Source organism: Mustelus asterias, chromosome 4, assembly GCF_964213995.1.
Source record: "Mustelus asterias chromosome 4, sMusAst1.hap1.1, whole genome shotgun sequence".
NCBI lineage: Eukaryota > Metazoa > Chordata > Chondrichthyes > Carcharhiniformes > Triakidae > Mustelus > Mustelus asterias.
The window spans coordinates 129,371,086-129,388,777 of record NC_135804.1 but is presented as its reverse complement, the minus strand read 5'-3'; the positions used below and the strand labels follow the sequence as shown (position 1 = coordinate 129,388,777).

The window sequence follows — 17,692 nt, the reverse complement described above, 5'->3', positions numbered from 1 at the left end:
TCTATCCCCTTCATAATCTTGTACACCTCTATTAGATCTCCCCTCATTCTCCGTCTTTCCAGGGAGAACAACCCCAGTTTACCCAATCTCTCCTCATAGCTAAGACCCTCCATACCAGGCAACATCCTGGTAAACCTTCTCTGCACTCTCTCTAACACCTCCACGTCCTTCTGGTAGTGCGGCGACCAGAACTGGACGCAGTACTCCAAATGTGGCCTAACCAGCGTTCTATACAGCTGCATCATCAGACTCCAGCTTTTATACTCTCTACCCTGTCCTATAAAGGCAAGCATACCATATGCCTTCTTCACCACCTTCTCCACCTGTGTTGCCACCTTCAAGGATTTGTGGACTTGCACACCTAGGTCCCTCTGTGTTTCTATACTCCTGATGACTCTGCCATTTATTGTATAACTCCTCCCTACATTATTTCTTCCAAAATGCATCACTTCGCATTTATCCGGATTAAACTCCATCTGCCACCTCTCCGCCCAATTTTCCAGCCTATCTATATCCTGCTGTATTGCCCGACAATGCTCTTCGCTATCCGCAAGTCCAGCCATCTTCGTGTCATCCGCAAACTTGCTGATTACACCAGTTACACCTTCTTCCAAATCATTTATATATATCACAAATAGCAGAGGTCCCAGTACAGAGCCCTGCGGAACACCACTGGTCACAGACCTCCAGCCGGAATTTTTCAGCCATTAGTGCTGGTGGCTCACCCCTGCCAAGGGGGTTCCCGGCAACAGGGGTACATTCAAAAGGAAACCCCATTGACAATGGTGAGACCAGCAGATTCTGGTGCTGGCCAATGGCAGGCCACCTCCACCGCCGCGAAACACACGGCAAAAAATCCTGCCCAATGGACCCAATCTTAGTGCGTTAACAGAATCTTAATGATGGACGCTGTTGTTAACGGCTGAAGGGCACAAAGCGATACACTGTGAGTTGCGTATTTCCAGAACCTGTTGGTTGATTTCTACTTTTCCTCTGTTGAAGCTCACCCTAACCTACCCATTATTGTTCAGAACTTGCATAATTTACACCTTCATTGCCCATTAAACTCACAACAGAACAAAGTAATTACCCTTTACAACAATGCTAATTGTTAATACATCAATCAACCACTCAGGCCAAGAAAAGGTCTAATTAAACTGTTCAATCTCATTCCGACTGTGCAGAAATTTTTCATAAAGAGATGTATGGAAAATTTAAATTTCAAATCTTTTCTCTCTCCCTCTCTTAATCCAGACTTTCTTTCCTTCTCTTTGTTTCACTTCCTAGCTGATCTAATTCATCCAATTTCCCTCCGCATCATGTGTGCTTCTCTATTAATTTCTCAATCCTTAAATCTCATTGCTTAAGGAGATATTCCAGATGTTTGTCAGAGTGCCAGATGCCCCATTACCCTGCCTACATTGTTACCAACCTACAGTCCCAGCAAGTTATCACAAAAAGAAACATTGAGCTGGGCAGTGCAGGCAGATGTTTAAATACTGGGACATGAGATTCCCACTCCAGGAAAAATTGGGTTCGATCATACCCCTCAGCACTTTAAACTCAAAGCAACACAAACTAAGATCATGCAACCTGTCATTATAATTTAAGTGGTTAAACCCTAGTTCTATTTGTGGGAATCTGCTTCATGATGGGTTGAATGGCCTCCTCTTGCATTGCAATTACTGTGATTCCATTAGCATGTTAGACTCTCACAGGACTTTAAGTGTGAGTGTACCTGGTCAGTTATGGCCCCGCTCTATCACGCTTTGTCCTTTGGTTTTTTTCCTTCATCTCTGTCACAGGCCCAGATACAGATGGTTCAAGACAAGCTCGAGAACGTGCACACAATGTTTGCACAGCGTCAATTGTCTCTCAAGAAACTGGCTGTCAAACAGGTCCGCCCTGTTCAGCCTGTAGCACCGCGACCAGAAGCCTCACCTTTATCATTGAAGAATCCATTGTTTTCACCAAAGCACGGTAAAAATATTGTTGGATTAAAATGTGACACAATCACAAAGGGCGACAAAGAGGGGCCAATGTGAAGAACAGGATGAAAAATTTCTCACCCTCAATTTTGACAAGTGATGCAATGATAATTGAAGGAAAGGAGTGGGAGGAGGTGGGTGGGGGGGAGGTGGTGTTCCATCCACCGATGCCAATTTAAAAGATAGGAGGAGCTTGCATTTATATAATGCCTTTCATAACCATGGGATATTCCGAATTGTTTTTCAGCCAATTCAGTGCATTGTAACATATGGCAGCCATGTTGTGCACAGAAAATTCCCACAAACAACCACATGATAATAACCAGGGAATCACATTTTTTTAATGAAGTCGATTGAAGGTTGAATGTTGGCCGGGACATTGGGAAGAGCTCCTAGCTCCTCCCAACATATTTAGGTTAAGTGGATTAGCCATGGTAACGGCTTATGGGGATAAGAGGGGGGCGGGGAACCTGGGTAAGATACTCTGTTGGAGAATCGGTGTAGACTCGATGGGCCAAATGGCCTCTGTCTGCACTATCGGGATTTTATGACATTTCTTCCAAATCTGGGATCTTTTATATCCTCATCAGAGGCAAACACAGTCTAACATTTTATTCAAAAGGCGGCACCTCCAACACTGCAGTCCCATAGACACTGATCAGGCACCCTCTACACTCCTCCACACAGCTTCTTGTCTCAACATCAAAACACTTAGAAAGTGTTTTGGAGGAACTCACTGGCTTCAGTGTCTGCAAATATAGAGAGAAACAGGTCATTCAGCTCAGCAGGCCCATGCTGGTGATAAAGAAATGAAGATCCCACTGGGAAATGAACACAGGGCTGGGCTCCTGGTCACTGGACAGGTGCTTTAACTAACAAATTAATGGAACCAAATGACATTTATTCAAGTGAATCCATTCTAATGCAATGGGTTAAAGCCTGTGTGAAAATAACAGATAAAAGTCAGTCATAACGGTCATATTGAGAATTTATCAAATTAACCCAAGGTGAGTGGGATATTCTATCAAAGAGTTGGTGTAGACTTGATGGGCCGAATGACCATTTTCTGACCTGGTACCTTAGAGTTTAGACTATTTTGGAATTGTTGGGATTCTATGGATTCTATTATTCTTGGAAGTTCAAGATTACCTTAAAACAATGTCTGGTTTTTGGACATTTCTGGTTTTTGGTTAGAAGGATTTTGATCGAATGTACCTGTATCCCGCTAACTTACAAAATGTCCCATGATGCTCCACAAGGGCATTAGGAACTAAAGTTTGACCCTAACCCACGTACAGAGACGTTAGGCTAGATGGCCAAGAGCTTGGTCAAAGAGGTTTGCTCTAAGGAGTGTTTAAAATGAGAAAGAAAGATAAAGAGGCAGAAGTGGTTAGGGAGGGGATTCCAGAACCCAGGACCCAGGCAGCTGACAAGCAGCCAATGGAGAACAATTAAAACTGGGGATGTTGAGAAGGAGAGAATTGGAGGAAAGGGGCAGGGATGTGGGGAGATTGTAGAGCTAGAGGGGATTACAGAGATAGAGGAGGAACAGGGTTCTGGAGGGATTGAAAAACAAGAACAGGGAAGAACTTCTTTAAATATGAACTAATTCCAAAATAGTCTAAACTTAGGTGCCACGTCAGGTACTGTTAATCAGCATCCATAATTAATAAGAAGACAATAATTTCTTCCTATTTCCATTTACCCAAATATCGACATTGACTGGAACTGATTTGATTTCAAGTTTGTTATTTTATCTGATAGAATAGAATAGAATAGAAACCCTACAGTGCAGAAGGAGGCCATTCAGCCCATCGAGTCTGCACCGACCACAATCCCACCCAGGCCCTACCCCCACATATTTTACCCGCTAATCCCTCTAACCTACACATCCCAGGACTCTAAGGGGCAATTTTTTAACCTGGCCAATCAACCTAACCCGCACATCTTTGGACTGTGGGAGGAAACCGGAGCACCCGGAGGAAACCCACGCAGACACGAGGAGAATGTGCAAACTCCACACAGACAGTGACCCGAGCCGGGAATCGAACCCAGGACCCTGGAGCTGTGAAGCAGCAGTGCTAACCACTGTGCTACCGTGCCGCCCTGATGTTTGGGACTAACAGCTCTTAGTGTCAACTTAAAGGGAGAATTGCCTTTAAGTAACTACTCCTGTAAAATATTATTGCCTTTTTCACCCCAAATTCTCTTTCTCTTCACTGCAATTATTGTAACAATTTAGAAATGTCCCGTGGTTATATGAAAGCCTGGGTACTTTAAGCTTCTGTATGGCACTCTCCTGTCAAGTACCTTAACTCCAGGGCTAAGTGATAGATTTTAAATTGATGGACATCTCTGCTAAAGTGTGGCTTAGTAACATTTATAGATTTTTGCATTTTTGGTGAATCAGATTTATCCGATGACGTTAGATGTGACGACAGGTAAAAAGAGTTGGATCATGAATCAAAACATCTCGCTGGGAGGATGGAGGAGGGAGATGTGTGAGGGTTGGGGAGTGGGTGGTGAGGGTGGGGAAGGAGATGGCTGGGGAAGGGGAACATGGGGGAGTGAGGGGCTGTAGGGGAGGAGGGAATAGGGGCAGTGTGGGGGAGGGGATGAACGCAGTGTGGGGAAGGGGTGGGGGAGGATGATGAGGCTGGTATGAGGGAGGGGGAATGGGGGTGGTGAGGGAGGGGATGAATGCAATGTGGGGAAAGGAGAATGTGGTGGTGTGGGCAAAGGGAAATACGATGGTGTGGGGGAGGGGGAATTGGGTGGTGTGGGAGAGGGGAATGGGTTGGTGTGGGGGAGGGGAATGAGGCAGTGTGGGGGAGGGGAATTAGGTGGTGTGGGGGAGGGGGGATGGGATAAACCATAGAAACCCTACAGTGCAGAAAGAGGCCATTTGGCCCATCGAGTCTGCACCGACCACAATCCCACCCAGGCCCTACCCCCATATCCCTACATATTTTACCCACTAATCCCTCTAACCTACGCATCTCAGGACACTAAGGGGCAATTTTAGCATGGCCAATCAACCTAACCTGCTCATCTTTTGGACTGTGGGAGGAAACCAGAGCACCCAGAAGAAACCCACGCAGACACGAGGAGAATGTGCAAACTCCACACAGACAGTGACCCAAGCCGGGAATCGAACCCAGGTCCACTGGAGCTGTGGAGCAGCAGTGCTAACCACTGTGCTACCGTGCTACCCATATGGTGATATGGCCCATATGGTTATATGGGATGGTGTGGGAGAGGGGGATGGGGAGGTGTGGGGGAGGGGAATGGGGCAGTGTGGGGGAGGGGTAGAGAGTGGTGTGGGGGAGGGGGAATACAGTGGTGGGGAAGGGGGAATTGGGTGGTGTGGGGTAGGGGAATTGGGTGGTGTGGCGGTAGGGGAATTGGGTGGTGTGGGGGTAGGGGAATTGGGTGGTGTGGGGGAAGGGAATGGGATGGTGTGGGGGAGGAGGAATTGGGTGGTATGGGGGAAGGGAATGGGGTGGTGTGGGGGACGGATAGGGATGGTATGGGGGCGGGGGAATGGGGTGGTGTGGGAGAGGGGAATGAGGTGGGGAGGTGGAATGGGGTGGTGTGGGAGAGGGGGAATGGGGTGGTGTGGGGGGGGAATGGGGTGGTGTGGGGGGGGGAATGGGGTGGTGTGGGGGGGGGGAATGGGGTGGTGTGGGGGAGGGGGAATAGGGTGGGGTGGTGTGGGGGAGGGGGAATGGGGCCGGGTGGATGGAGAGGGGGAATGGGGTCGGGTGGGTGGAGAGGGGGAATGGAGTGGTGTGGGAGAGGGGGAATGGGGTGGGGTGGTGTGGGGGAGGGGGAATGGGGTGGGGTGGGTGGGGAGGGGGAATAGGGTGGGGTGGGAGAGGGGAATAGGTGGTGTGCAGGAGGGGGGATGGGGTGGTGTGGGGAAGGGGGAATGGGGTGGTGTGGGGAGGGGTATGCAGTGGTGTGGGGGAGGGGGAATGGGGTGGTGTGTGATGCGCGATATAACACACGAGAGGCGTGATGTACTCGGGAAATAAAGGCTTTTATTGCCAACAATAACAGAGCTACTATATACAGTACACGATCCCAGACTAAAGGGTCACCAGGCAGAGCAGTGACCTTTATACCTATCCCAGGAAGCGGAGCCGACTGGCGTGTACCATAACAACTATATTAACAGGTAGAACAGCCCAACCCTAACCCCAACAGTAACATATATACAGACTCATAGTACTGGCCAGACCATGGCTCAGCACTACCTAGTGGGAACCAACAATGGTTCACCACAGTGTGGGGGAAGGGTATGCAGTGGTGTGGGGGAGGGGGGATGGAGTGGTGTGGGGGAGGGATATGCAGTGGTGTGGGGGAGGGGGAATGGGGTGGTGTGGGGGAGGGATATGCAGTGGTGTGGGGGAGGGGGAATGGGGTGGTGTGGGGGCGGGTATGGGGATGGTGAGTGGGACGGGCACTGTTGGGAGAGGGAAGGTGATGCACTGGATGCTCCACAGCAGCTTTTTATCTGTTTATTTTGAAGGAGTGGATTCGAGTTCAGGTTCAAAGTTCCCGTTTGAGATTTCCCTGTACAGCAAGCGGAGCTCCAGAAAAACACCGAGTGCTCGGAAGGTAAATCTGTGACACAGCAACAACTGCCTTCGTGACCTTCACATTTACCAGTGTCTGACTTTGCAATTTCATACATAGCACCACAGAAACACCTTGCAACAAGCACAGTACAAGGGGAAGAAACCCAATTAATTCTTGTTAGTGATACACTGCAGCTTAGAAAGATTTATGGCCATTCAGCCCATTGTACGAGCTATCCAATCTAACCCCACTCTCCAGTCCTTGGCCTGTGGTTCTGTCGGCAACCACTTCAAGTACCTACCCAAGTAGTTTTAAATGTGATGAGGGTTTCTGTCTCTATCACCTGGGTTACAGACTCTGACCAGCCTCTGAGTGAAACATTCCTCCTCAACTCCCCATTCATCCTTCCACCAATTCCTTCAAATTTATTTATTTTGATCTCTGTGTTAAGGGAAAAAGGTCCTTCCTATCCACTCTATCGAGACCCTTCCTAATTTTATACACCGCAATTAAATCTCCCCTCAGCCCCCTCTGCTCCAGTGAAAACAATCCCAGCCTATCCAGCCTTTGCTGCTGGTGAAAATTCTCCATTCCTGGCAACATCCTGGGAATCTCCTCTGCACCCTCTCCTGTGTGATGACATCCTTCCTGTAACGTGGTGACCAGAACTGCAAACTGTACTCCAGCTGCGGCCTAACTAGTGTTTTATACAGTTCCAGCACAACCTCCCTGACTCTGGCATGAAATTTGAACTCATAACTTTCTTGCCTTAGAAGGAAGGAATAGGACCCACTGAGCCAGAGCTGAAACCATTTGATTTGATTTTGATTTGATTTGATTTATTATTGTCACATGTATTAACATACAGTGAAAAGTATTGTTTCCTGCATGCTATACAGACAAAGCATACCGTTCATAGAGAAGGAAATGAGAGAGTGCAGAATGTAGTGTTCCAGTCATAGCTAGGGTGTAGAGAAAGATCAACTTAATGCAAGGTAAGTCCATTCAAAAGTCTGACAACAGCAGGGAAGAAGCTGTTCTTGAGTCGGTTGCTAGATGACCTCAGACTTTATATATTTTTCCCGACGGAAGAAGGTGGAAGAGAGAATGTCCAGGGTGCGTGGGGTCCTTAATTATGCTGGCTGCTTTGCCAACGCAGCGGGAAATGTAGACAGAGTCAATGGATGGGAGGCTGGTTTGCGTGATGGATTGGGCTACATTCACGACCTATTGTAGTTCCTTGCGGCCTTGGGCAGAGCAGGAGCCATACCAAGCTGTGATACAACCAGAAAGAATACTTCCTATGGTGTATCTGTAAAAATTGGTGAGAGTCGTAACTGACATGCCAAATTTCCTTTGTCTTTTGAGAAAGTAGAGGCGTTGGTGGGCTTTCTTAACTATAGTGTCAGCGCAGAGGGACCAGGACAAGTTGTTGGTGATCTGGACACCTAAAAACTTGAAGCTCTCGACCCTTTCTACTTTGTCCCCATAGATGGAGACAGGGGCATGTTCTCCTTTATGCTTCCTGAAGTCAATGACAATCTCCTTCATTTTGTTGACATTGAGGGAGAGATTATTGTTGAGATTATTTCATTTTATGTTGTTGAAAGAAACTCCTTCAAGAAAATCATGGAAATTGGGGAGCAATGATTGATTATTTATTCTCTAAAAAAGATACCAATGTTTAAGCTGCTGAACCTGTGCTGTAATTGATGAGAAGAGAAATTATTTGTCAACTGGAGTAATTTATATCAAATTCTTATCACAAACAACCCATTCTCATTTGATTTTGCACAGTAGCTGTGTTGGAATCTGGTCCATAAACAGGGAATAAATCCCAATCTAAGTTGTTATTTGCTCTTATTTGCCTCCAGTGACAGTGGGTGAGTGTCTGGAACGAGCTGCCAAAGGTAGTAATGGAGGCAGGTACAATTTTGTCTTTTAAAAAGCGTTTAGACAGTTACATGGGTAAGATGGGTGTAGAGGGATATGGGCCAAACACGGGCAATTGGGACCAGCTTAGTGGCTGAAAAAAAGCGCGGCATGGACAAGTTGGGCCGAAGGGCTTGTTTTCATGCTGTAAACCTCTATGACTCTAATAGGAGGAAATAGTGTAAGAAGAAATGTTCGCACTGAACTGTCGGAGGATTAGATCAATCTTTCTTTCTTTTCCACACCTAGATTGAGGTCATGCATGAAGTCAGTCAAACAAGGAATTCATTATACTCCTTAAGTTCTGAAAGTGACGACAGCTTGGAAATCTTGAAAAGGTAAGAGGCTGACAACATTACAAACCAGTCATTTGCATGAATAACTCAGTGCTTAAGGTTTCACGTAACCTGTCAATCACCTTGGATGAGAAGACTTTATTGAGATAATTTTGATCTTGTGGGATGATAAAGCAGGTGACATCGGATCTGTGCAGCCATTATAGACATCACTATTGTTTGAAATGAATGGAAATGGGGGCAGGTTTATAATGTCAGGTTGGTTTGCTGTGTCCCACAGTCATAATTACTTTCAGAGTTGATTGTACTCTGGGTAAATACTCATTAAACTCACCCTCTTTAAACCTATCTTATATCATTTTATCACGGCAGAAAGACTGATAAACATCGGAATGCAATTCGTCCTTTCAGCTGAATTAAATTCCAGAGATTTACTGACCTTTACTGTCTGCCCAGCACTTTGTAATAATGCCTCGCCTTGTTCAACAACTTTCATCACCTCTTTATAGGAATACATCCGTTGACATGACAAGAACGCAATTGTTGAGACTCCTGGGTCGAGTAGAGTTAAAGTTACCTCCAGTTTGTTTTTATTGGTTGGTACAGAAGTGAAAGTCCTGAGAGGTTCAGTACGTACAGAAAGAATGTCTCCTGCCTTGCACTTTCAGAGCATATTCACTGGAAACTCAGCAACTAATTTGCATACAACAAACTCCCGCAAACAGCAATAAGATACCAATTGATAATCTGGATTAGGTTTTATAAATATTGGCCACAGCTCTGATGAAAATTTATTGAGTTTTCTGGAATTGTATTTTGGATTTCTTATCCTCCCAGTGAGAGAGTGGACAGGACCACGGTTTAATGCCTTGTGCAAAATTGTGACACCTCTGACAGTGCAGCACTCCCTCAGTACTGTCCCTCTGACAGTGCAGCACTCCCTCAGTACTGTCCCTCTGACAGTGCAGCACTCCCTCAGTACGGACTCTCTGACTGTGCAGCACTCCCTCAGTACTGACCCTCTGACAGTGCAGCACTCCCTCAGTGCTGACCCTCTGACAGTGCAGCACTCCCTCAGTACGGACCCTCTGACAGTGCAGCACTCCCTCAGTACTGACCCTCTGACAGTGCAGCACTCCCTCAGTACGGACCCTCTGACAGTGCAGCACTCCCTCAGTACTGTCCCTCTGACAATGCAGCACTCCCTCAGTACTGACCCTCTGACAGTGCGGCGTTCCTTCAGTACTGATCCTCTGACAGTGCAGCACTCCCTCAGTACTGTCCCTCTGACAGTGCAGCACTCCCTCAGGACTGGCCCTCTGACAGTGCGGCACTCCCTCAGTACTGTCCCTCTGACAATGCAGCACTCCCTCAGTACTGGCCCTCTGACAGTGCAGCACTCCCTCAGTACTGACCCTCTCACAGTGCGGCACTCCTTCAGTACTGACCCTCTGACAGTGCAACACTCCCTCAGTACTGACCCTCTGACAGTGCAACACTCCCTCAGTACTGACTCTCTGACGGTGCGGCACTCACTCGGTACTGACCCTCTGACAGTGCAGCACTCCCTCAGTACTACCCCTCTGACAGTGCAGCACTCCCTCAGTACTGGCCCTCCATCATTGCAGCACTCCCTCAGCACTGACCCTCTGACAGTGCGGCACACCCTCAGTACTGACCCTCTGACAGTGCGGCACTCCCTCAGTACTGACCCTCTGACAGTGCGGCTCTCCCTCAGTACTGACCCTCTGACAGTGCGGCACTCCTTCAGTACTGACCCTCTGACAGTGCAGCACTCCCTCAGTGCTGACCCTCTAACAATGCAGCACTTGCTCAGTACTATCCCTCTGACAGTGCGGAATTCCCTCAGTACTGACCCTCCAACTCAGTAAGAGTGTCTGCCGGGATTTCTTCCTCAAACCTCTGAAATGGGATGTTAACTCATAACCCTCTGTTACCTACATTTTCAGAGACTTTGTTGGTAGAATAAAAAGAGATTTGTAAATGAGTGATCTTTAGCAGCTGCAGCTAATTACAAAATACATCTGCACTGGGAGAACTCCTCCCACTGGGATGATTCCCCACTTTGAGTCCTGATTGGCCACCCAGGCCAGCTGACCCTTACTCTGCTGTGTTTCCCTTAAAGGGCCAATTCCCACACCCTCTGGGTGGGATTTTCCAGCCGCGTTCGACCCAAGGCCGGAAAGTTCTGCCGAAGGTCAATGGGCCTTTGTTTGGTCCACCCGTGCCCCCTGTGATTCCCATGGCAGACGGGACGGTAAAGTTCCGCCTTTTGACTCAGAAATGATTTGACCCATCAAGCCAAATACACAACCAATTCAGCAGCCGACAGATGTCAACTTAATGGTCATAATACCCAGGTGAGAGAGAGCTTGACATGGGTTTGGAAAACGAATTCAATCCCAGTTCTGAAATCTTCCACCCTGGTTCACACAGATTCAAAGCAGTGGGAGGAAAAGCTCTCCTGCGAAAAGTTGATGATTATTTTTTCTGGTTATTAAGGAACAGCCAATAAACAAAGTCATATCTCTTTCTTTATTCTTTCTTGGATCGTGGGCATTGTTGCCAAGGCCAAGACGACACGGTGGCACAGTGCTCAGCACTGCTGCCACACAGCGCCAGGAACCCAGGTTCGATTCTGGCCTCGGGTCACTGTCTGTGTGGAGTCTGCACGTTCTCCCCGTGTCTGCGTGGGTTTCCTCTGGGTGCCCTGGTTTCCCCCCACAGTCCAAAGATGTGCGGGTTGGGAGGATTGGCCACGCTAGAAAGTTTATTTATTAGTTACAAGTAAGGCTTATTTATCAAAACTCGTTGCATTCTGGGGTAGTGCCGGTTGATTGGAAAACGGCTAATGTTACGCCGCTGTTTAAAAAAGGAAGGAGACAAAAGGCGGGTAACTATAGGCCGGTCAGCTTAACGTCTGTAGTAGGGAAAATGCTGGAATCCATTATTAAAGAGGAGATAGCAGGGCATCTGGATAGAAATGGTTCGATCAATCAGACGCAGCATGGATTCATGAGGGGAATGTCGTGCTTGACGAACATGTTGGATTTTTATGAAGATGTGACTAGGGCAGTTGATGGAGGAGAACCGGTGGATGCGGTGTTTTTGGATTTCCAAAAGGCGTTTGATAAGGTGCCCCATAAAAGGCTGCTGAAGAAGATTAGGGCACACGGAGTTGGGGGTAGTGTGTTAAAGTGGATTGGGGACTGGCTATCCGACAGGATCAAAGAGTCGGAATAAATGGGTGTTTTTCCGGTTGGAGGAAGGTAACTAGTGGCGTGCCGCAGGGATCGGTACTCGGGCCGCAACTGTTTACCATTTATATAGATGATCTGGAGGAGGGGACGGAGTGTAGGGTAACGAAGTTTGCAGACGACACAAAGATAAGTGGAAAAGTGAATCGTGTGGAGGACGGAGAAGATCTGCAGAGAGAGTTGGACAGGCTGAGTGAGTGGGCGAGGATATGGCAAATGGAGTATAACGTTGAGAAATGCGAGGTTATACACTTTGGAGGAAATAATAACAAATGGGATTACTATCTCAATGGAAACAAATTAAAACATGCTACCGTGCAAAGGGACCTGGGGGTCCTTGTGCATGAGACGCAAAAGCCCAGTCTGCAGGTACAACAGGTGATCAAGAAGGCAAATGGGATGTTGGCCTATATTGCGAAGGGGATAGAATATAAAAGCAGGGATGTCTTGATGCACCTGTACAGGGCATTGGTGAGGCCGCAGCTGGAATACTGTGTGCAGTATTGGTCCCCTTATATGAGGAAGGATATATTGGCATTGGAGGGAGTGCAGAGAAGGTTCACCAGGTTGATACCGGAGATGAGGGGTTTGGATTATGAGGAGAGGCTGAGGAGATTGGGTTTGTACTCGTTGGTGTTTAGAAGGATGAGGGGGGATCTTATGGAGACTTATAAGATAATGCAGGGGCTGGATAGGGTGGAGGCGGAGAGATTCTTTCCACTTAGTAAGGAAGTTAAAACTAGAGGACACAGCCTCAAAATAAAGGGGGGTCGGTTTAAGACAGAGTTGAGGAGGAACTTCTTCTCCCAGAGGGTGGTGAATCTCTGGAATTCTCTGCCCACTGAGGTGGTGGAGGCTACCTCGCTGAATATGTTTAAAGCGCGGATGGATGGATTCCTGATCGGTAAGGGAATTAAGGGTTATGGGGATCAGGCGGGTAAGTGGTACTGATCCACGTCAGATCAGCCATGATCTTATTGAATAGCGGGGCAGGCTCGAGGGGCTAGGTGGCCTACTCCTGCTCCTATTTCTTATGTTCTTATGTTCTTACATTAACACTGCAGTGAAGTTACTGTGAAATTCCTCTATTCGCCACAGTCTGTGTCAGTGCATCTAACCAGCACGACTTTCAGTATGTGGGAGGAAACCGGAGCACCCAGAGGAAACCCATGTAGACACGGGAGAATGTGCAAACTCCACATAGATACAATTGTCCCTTAGTGTCCCAAGGTACTTAGGTTAGGGATATTACTGGAGTAAATATGTGGGGTAACAGGAAAGGTCCTGGGTGAGATTCTCTGTTGCAGAGTCGGTACAGTCTAGATGGGCCGAATGGGGTGGGCAATAAATGCTGGCCCAGCCAGTGACATCCATGTCCCAAATTCTCCTTCAGCTTTCCAACACTGCAAAAATAATGCATTTCTAGCCTCTTATGTATCCCTGATTTTAGGGGAGATCTTGGTGCAGTCGGTCTGTCACTCCACAGGCTCACGTTTAAGCTCGGGGAACTTGGGTTCTGCTGGTGGAATTTAAAATAAATTAATAAATCTGGAATTACAAAGTTAGTCTCAGTAAGGATGACCATGGCAACTCTCACCTCCTGGAAAAACCCATCTGCTTCACTAATGTCCTTTAGGGAAGGAAATCTGCCGTCCTTACCCAGTCTGGCCGACATGAGACTTCAGAGCCACACAGATATAGTTGCTTTTTAACTGCCTTGCAAGCCACTCAGTTCAATCAGCATTGGACAATAAATGCTGGCGTTGCCAACGATGCCCACACCCCCCGAAAGAATAATGAAAAAAATAATAATCACTCCACCATTGACGACTGTGGCTTTAATTGCCTAGGTAGGCCCAAAGCCCTGGAATTCCTTCCTTCAATCTCTCCACTTCTTTTCAGATGCTTCTTTGAACTTACCCCTTGGCCCAAGCTTTCGGTTACTTGTTACAATATCTCCTTATGTGGTTCATTGTAAAATTTAATCCAACTACAGTCCTGCAAAGCACCTTGGGAGATTTTCCTACATGAAGGGTGTTGTATAAAAGCGTGTTGTTGATGATGAACTCCTCCCTTGTAACTATAGTATTTATTTTGCAGACATGTGATCAATGAGCTGATCGAGACTGAGCGAGTGTATGTGGAGGAGCTAAGCAGTGTGCTTCAGGTAACATGGCAATGTGTGCTGCTGCTTTGTGTTTGATCACCTATCATAGATTATTTGTACATTTGCAGATATGGAAAAAGGCTCAATAAATTTGGGTTTGTTTTCCTGGCATGGCGGGGAAGGTGAGGAGAGGGAAATCTTAGAGAGGTTTGTAAAGTCATTGGCAGTTAGTGAACACGGGGCCAGAAAGTGAAGAACGTTTCTGCTGGCTGGCGAAGCAGGGGCAGAGATTGACGATTAGCAGATTCGTGGATTTTGTGGGAGAAATTTACTGTCATTTTGGATGGAAAACTCAGAGTTGGAGAGACAAAGATCTGGTAGCGATTTCTTAAACCCAATCTTCCCACAGCCCCAGCTGCCAGATCAAAAGCTGGCAACGTCTCGATGTGTTGGGAGCTCATCTACATCCCATTAGATACCCTTCAAATGCAAATCGGGGTTTCACACTGGTTGCCGGACCCTGTGAAAACACAGCTCCCACCTCTGTTTCATGCCTCTGTCTGTTCGCTCAAGCTGATTTTATCTGTAATTTGCAGGGTTACAAAATGGAGATGGACAATCCAGCCATGATATCGCTCATGCCATCCTTACTGGAGAACAAGAAGGAAATATTGTTTGGCAATATGGCGGAGATCTATGATTTTCACAGCAGGTAAAAACAATCTATCACACACCCCCCTTAAGTGAATTGTAGGAGGCATGTTGGATAATGTTGCCTTTATTAATGAGTTGATATCTTCCCCAGAATTTTTCTTAATGACCTTCAGAACTGCATTGAAATGCCAGAGAAAGTAGGACTCTGCTTCCTTGAAAGGGTATGTTCAACTGACATCTTTCTGATCTTGAAATCCACATTTATTTTAAACATAACTTACAGTTTCATGTAAGCATTTCTCACTGTGCTCTTCAGAGGGAGAATTTCCAAATGTATGTGAAATACTGCCAGAACAAACCACGCTCTGAGTACCTTTGGAGACAGTGTTCAGACTGCCCTTTTTTTCAGGTAACAGATCTTCAAAAACTTCCATCTAAGTTGACAGTATGAACTACATGGTAGCATTTGGAACAGATGCAGGAACCTAGGAACTCTGTGTGCACTAACTTACGGAGGTGACAGAACAAGTTGAGTGAGCTCTCAATTAGGGGGAGGCGATGGCCTAGTGGTGTTATCACTAGACTATTAATCCAGAAATTCAACTAATGTTCTAGGGACCAGGGTTCAAATCCCACCACGGCAGATGGTGGAATTAGAATTCAATAAAACATATCTGGAATTAAGAATCTACTGATGACCATGAAACCATTGTCGATTGTCAGAAAAACCCATCTGGGTCACTAATGTCCTTTAGAGAAAGAAATCTGCCGTCCTTACCCAGTCTGGCCTACATGTGACTCCAGAGCCACAGCAATGTGGTAGACTCTCAACTGCCCTCTGAACAAAAGCAACTAAATGCTGGCCAGCCAGCAACACCCATGTCCAACTAATGAATAAAAAATAATAAAGCATCGGGAACCCTGGGTTTTATTCATGGAGGAGTGATGTACAAGTACAAAAAATTAACACAAAACTTCTGTAAAATTTTGTGTTCAACGCTGGCCACCTTTAGAAAGGCTTTGGAGAGGGTGCACAAGGGACTCATTAGAATGATATCAAGTCTGAGGGACATCAGTTATGTAGAAAGGCCGGAGTCGTTCTAGAGCGGCGACGGTTAAAGAGAGATTGAATGGATGCATTCAAGATATGAAGGGTTTTGATCGGGTAAGCAGCTGGAAACCGTTTCCAGTGGCAGCGGGGATAGTAACCAGAGAATACAGATTAAAAATGATTGGTGAAAGAACAAGAGCGGTGATGAAGAAAACGTCTTTTGTGCAGTGAGATATGATCTGGGAGGCACTGCCTGAAAGAGCCAAAGAGTCAATAGAAACTTTCAAAAGAGAATTGGATAAATACTTAAAGGGAAAATGTGCAGGTGAAATTGGTCTTTGGTGTTAGGGCAAAGCAAGTGATAGCAAATTGGCAATTAGTTTCATATCCCTATGGGGGCGACACGGTGGCACAGTGGTTAGTACTGCTGCCTCACAGCACCAGGGACCCGGGTTCAATTCCCGGCTCACTGTCTGTGCAGAATTTGCACGTTCTCCTCATGTCTGTGTGGGTTTCCTCTGGGTGTTCTGATTTCCTCCCACATTTCGAAAGACATGCTGGTTAGGTGCATTGCCATGCTAAATTTCCCCTTAGTGTCCTGGGATGCGTAGGTTAGAGGCATTAGCGGAGTACATACATGGGATTACGGGGATAGGACCTGGGTAGGATTGTGGTCGGTGCAGACTTGATGGGCCGAATGGCCTTCTTCTGCACTGTAGGGATTCTATGATTCTATGATCCCACACCATTTCTACTCCCAGTGAAATGGATGGGTGAGAAAACTCAGCAGAATGTGAGATAAGCTTCCGGTTCACCCTCACCAGCTTTGTTCTTCTGACCAGGATAGGGGCATAGGAACCGGCACAGGCTAACTTGTTCCACATTTGGTTCCACATTTGGTTAGATCATCATTGATCTGTATCTTAACTCCATTTACCTGCTTTGGTTCCATAACCTTTAATACCTCGGCCTAATGTAAATCTAGTCATCTCCATTTTGAAATTTTTAACTGACCTCCAGCCTCAGCAGCTTTTTGAGGGACAGAGTTCCAGACTTTGACTACTCTTCCTGTGAGGACATCGCCTGGCTGGCTCTGATTTTCTGTCTGTGTTCCCTTGCTCTGGACTCCTCCACCACCAGAGACAGCAGCTTCCCTCTTATCTAACCCATCAAGTCTTTCAATCTTAAACATCTCAATCAGATCACCTCTTGGCCTTAAGCAGATACAAACCTAGTTTATGCAACAGATCCTCATAATTTAACCCTTAGAGCCTCTTGTGTCAATCTGGTGCCCAAGGGCCAGTCCTCCTGAGGTGCAGTGCCTCGTACCGTCAGCAGAGGAAAAAAAATCAAGAGAAACAAAACCTCTGGCACAATCCTGTAGAATATCTGGAAATATTTTTCTCTGACAATGTCGTGATGTCTGACACATTGCTGTGTCACTCAGCATTGGCTCCACTCAAACCTAGACAGAGAGAATGTGAGTAATGTATTCGAGTTTGATGATGATGCAAGTCTCGGGAGAATGTAGTGAGGGAGACACAGGGAGGCTGCAATAGGCAGGTTAAGTGAGTGGAAAATAAGGTGGCAGATGGACGGTAATGTGGGGAAGTGTGAGGTTAAGTAGAAAAGCCAAATATTTTTTAGAAGGTGAAACTTTAATGTTGATGTTCAAAGAAACTTGGATGTAATAGTTGTGGTAAACCACTGTTAGCTTATTGCCTGTGTGTGTGATATGCCTGGACACGTCCCTGCCGGCCCTGCCCGGGATTTCCCCCCCCCCCCCGGTCCAGGTATAAAGG

General features: G+C 46.7%; 1 protein-coding gene across 1 annotated transcript in view; it reads left to right on the top strand.

Moving 5' to 3' along the window:
• The window catches only part of mcf2a (MCF.2 cell line derived transforming sequence a), a 190,478-nt gene that overhangs the window by 114,317 nt on the left and 58,469 nt on the right, over positions 1–17,692 (top strand). Inside the window, exons 13-19 of the mRNA XM_078211752.1 lie at positions 1,806–1,980; positions 6,523–6,611; positions 8,754–8,842; positions 14,179–14,245; positions 14,782–14,897; positions 14,991–15,060; positions 15,156–15,248. Of these exons, the coding sequence (XP_078067878.1) occupies positions 1,806–1,980; positions 6,523–6,611; positions 8,754–8,842; positions 14,179–14,245; positions 14,782–14,897; positions 14,991–15,060; positions 15,156–15,248 (699 nt within the window). The remainder of the gene's footprint in view (positions 1–1,805; positions 1,981–6,522; positions 6,612–8,753; positions 8,843–14,178; positions 14,246–14,781; positions 14,898–14,990; positions 15,061–15,155; positions 15,249–17,692) is intronic.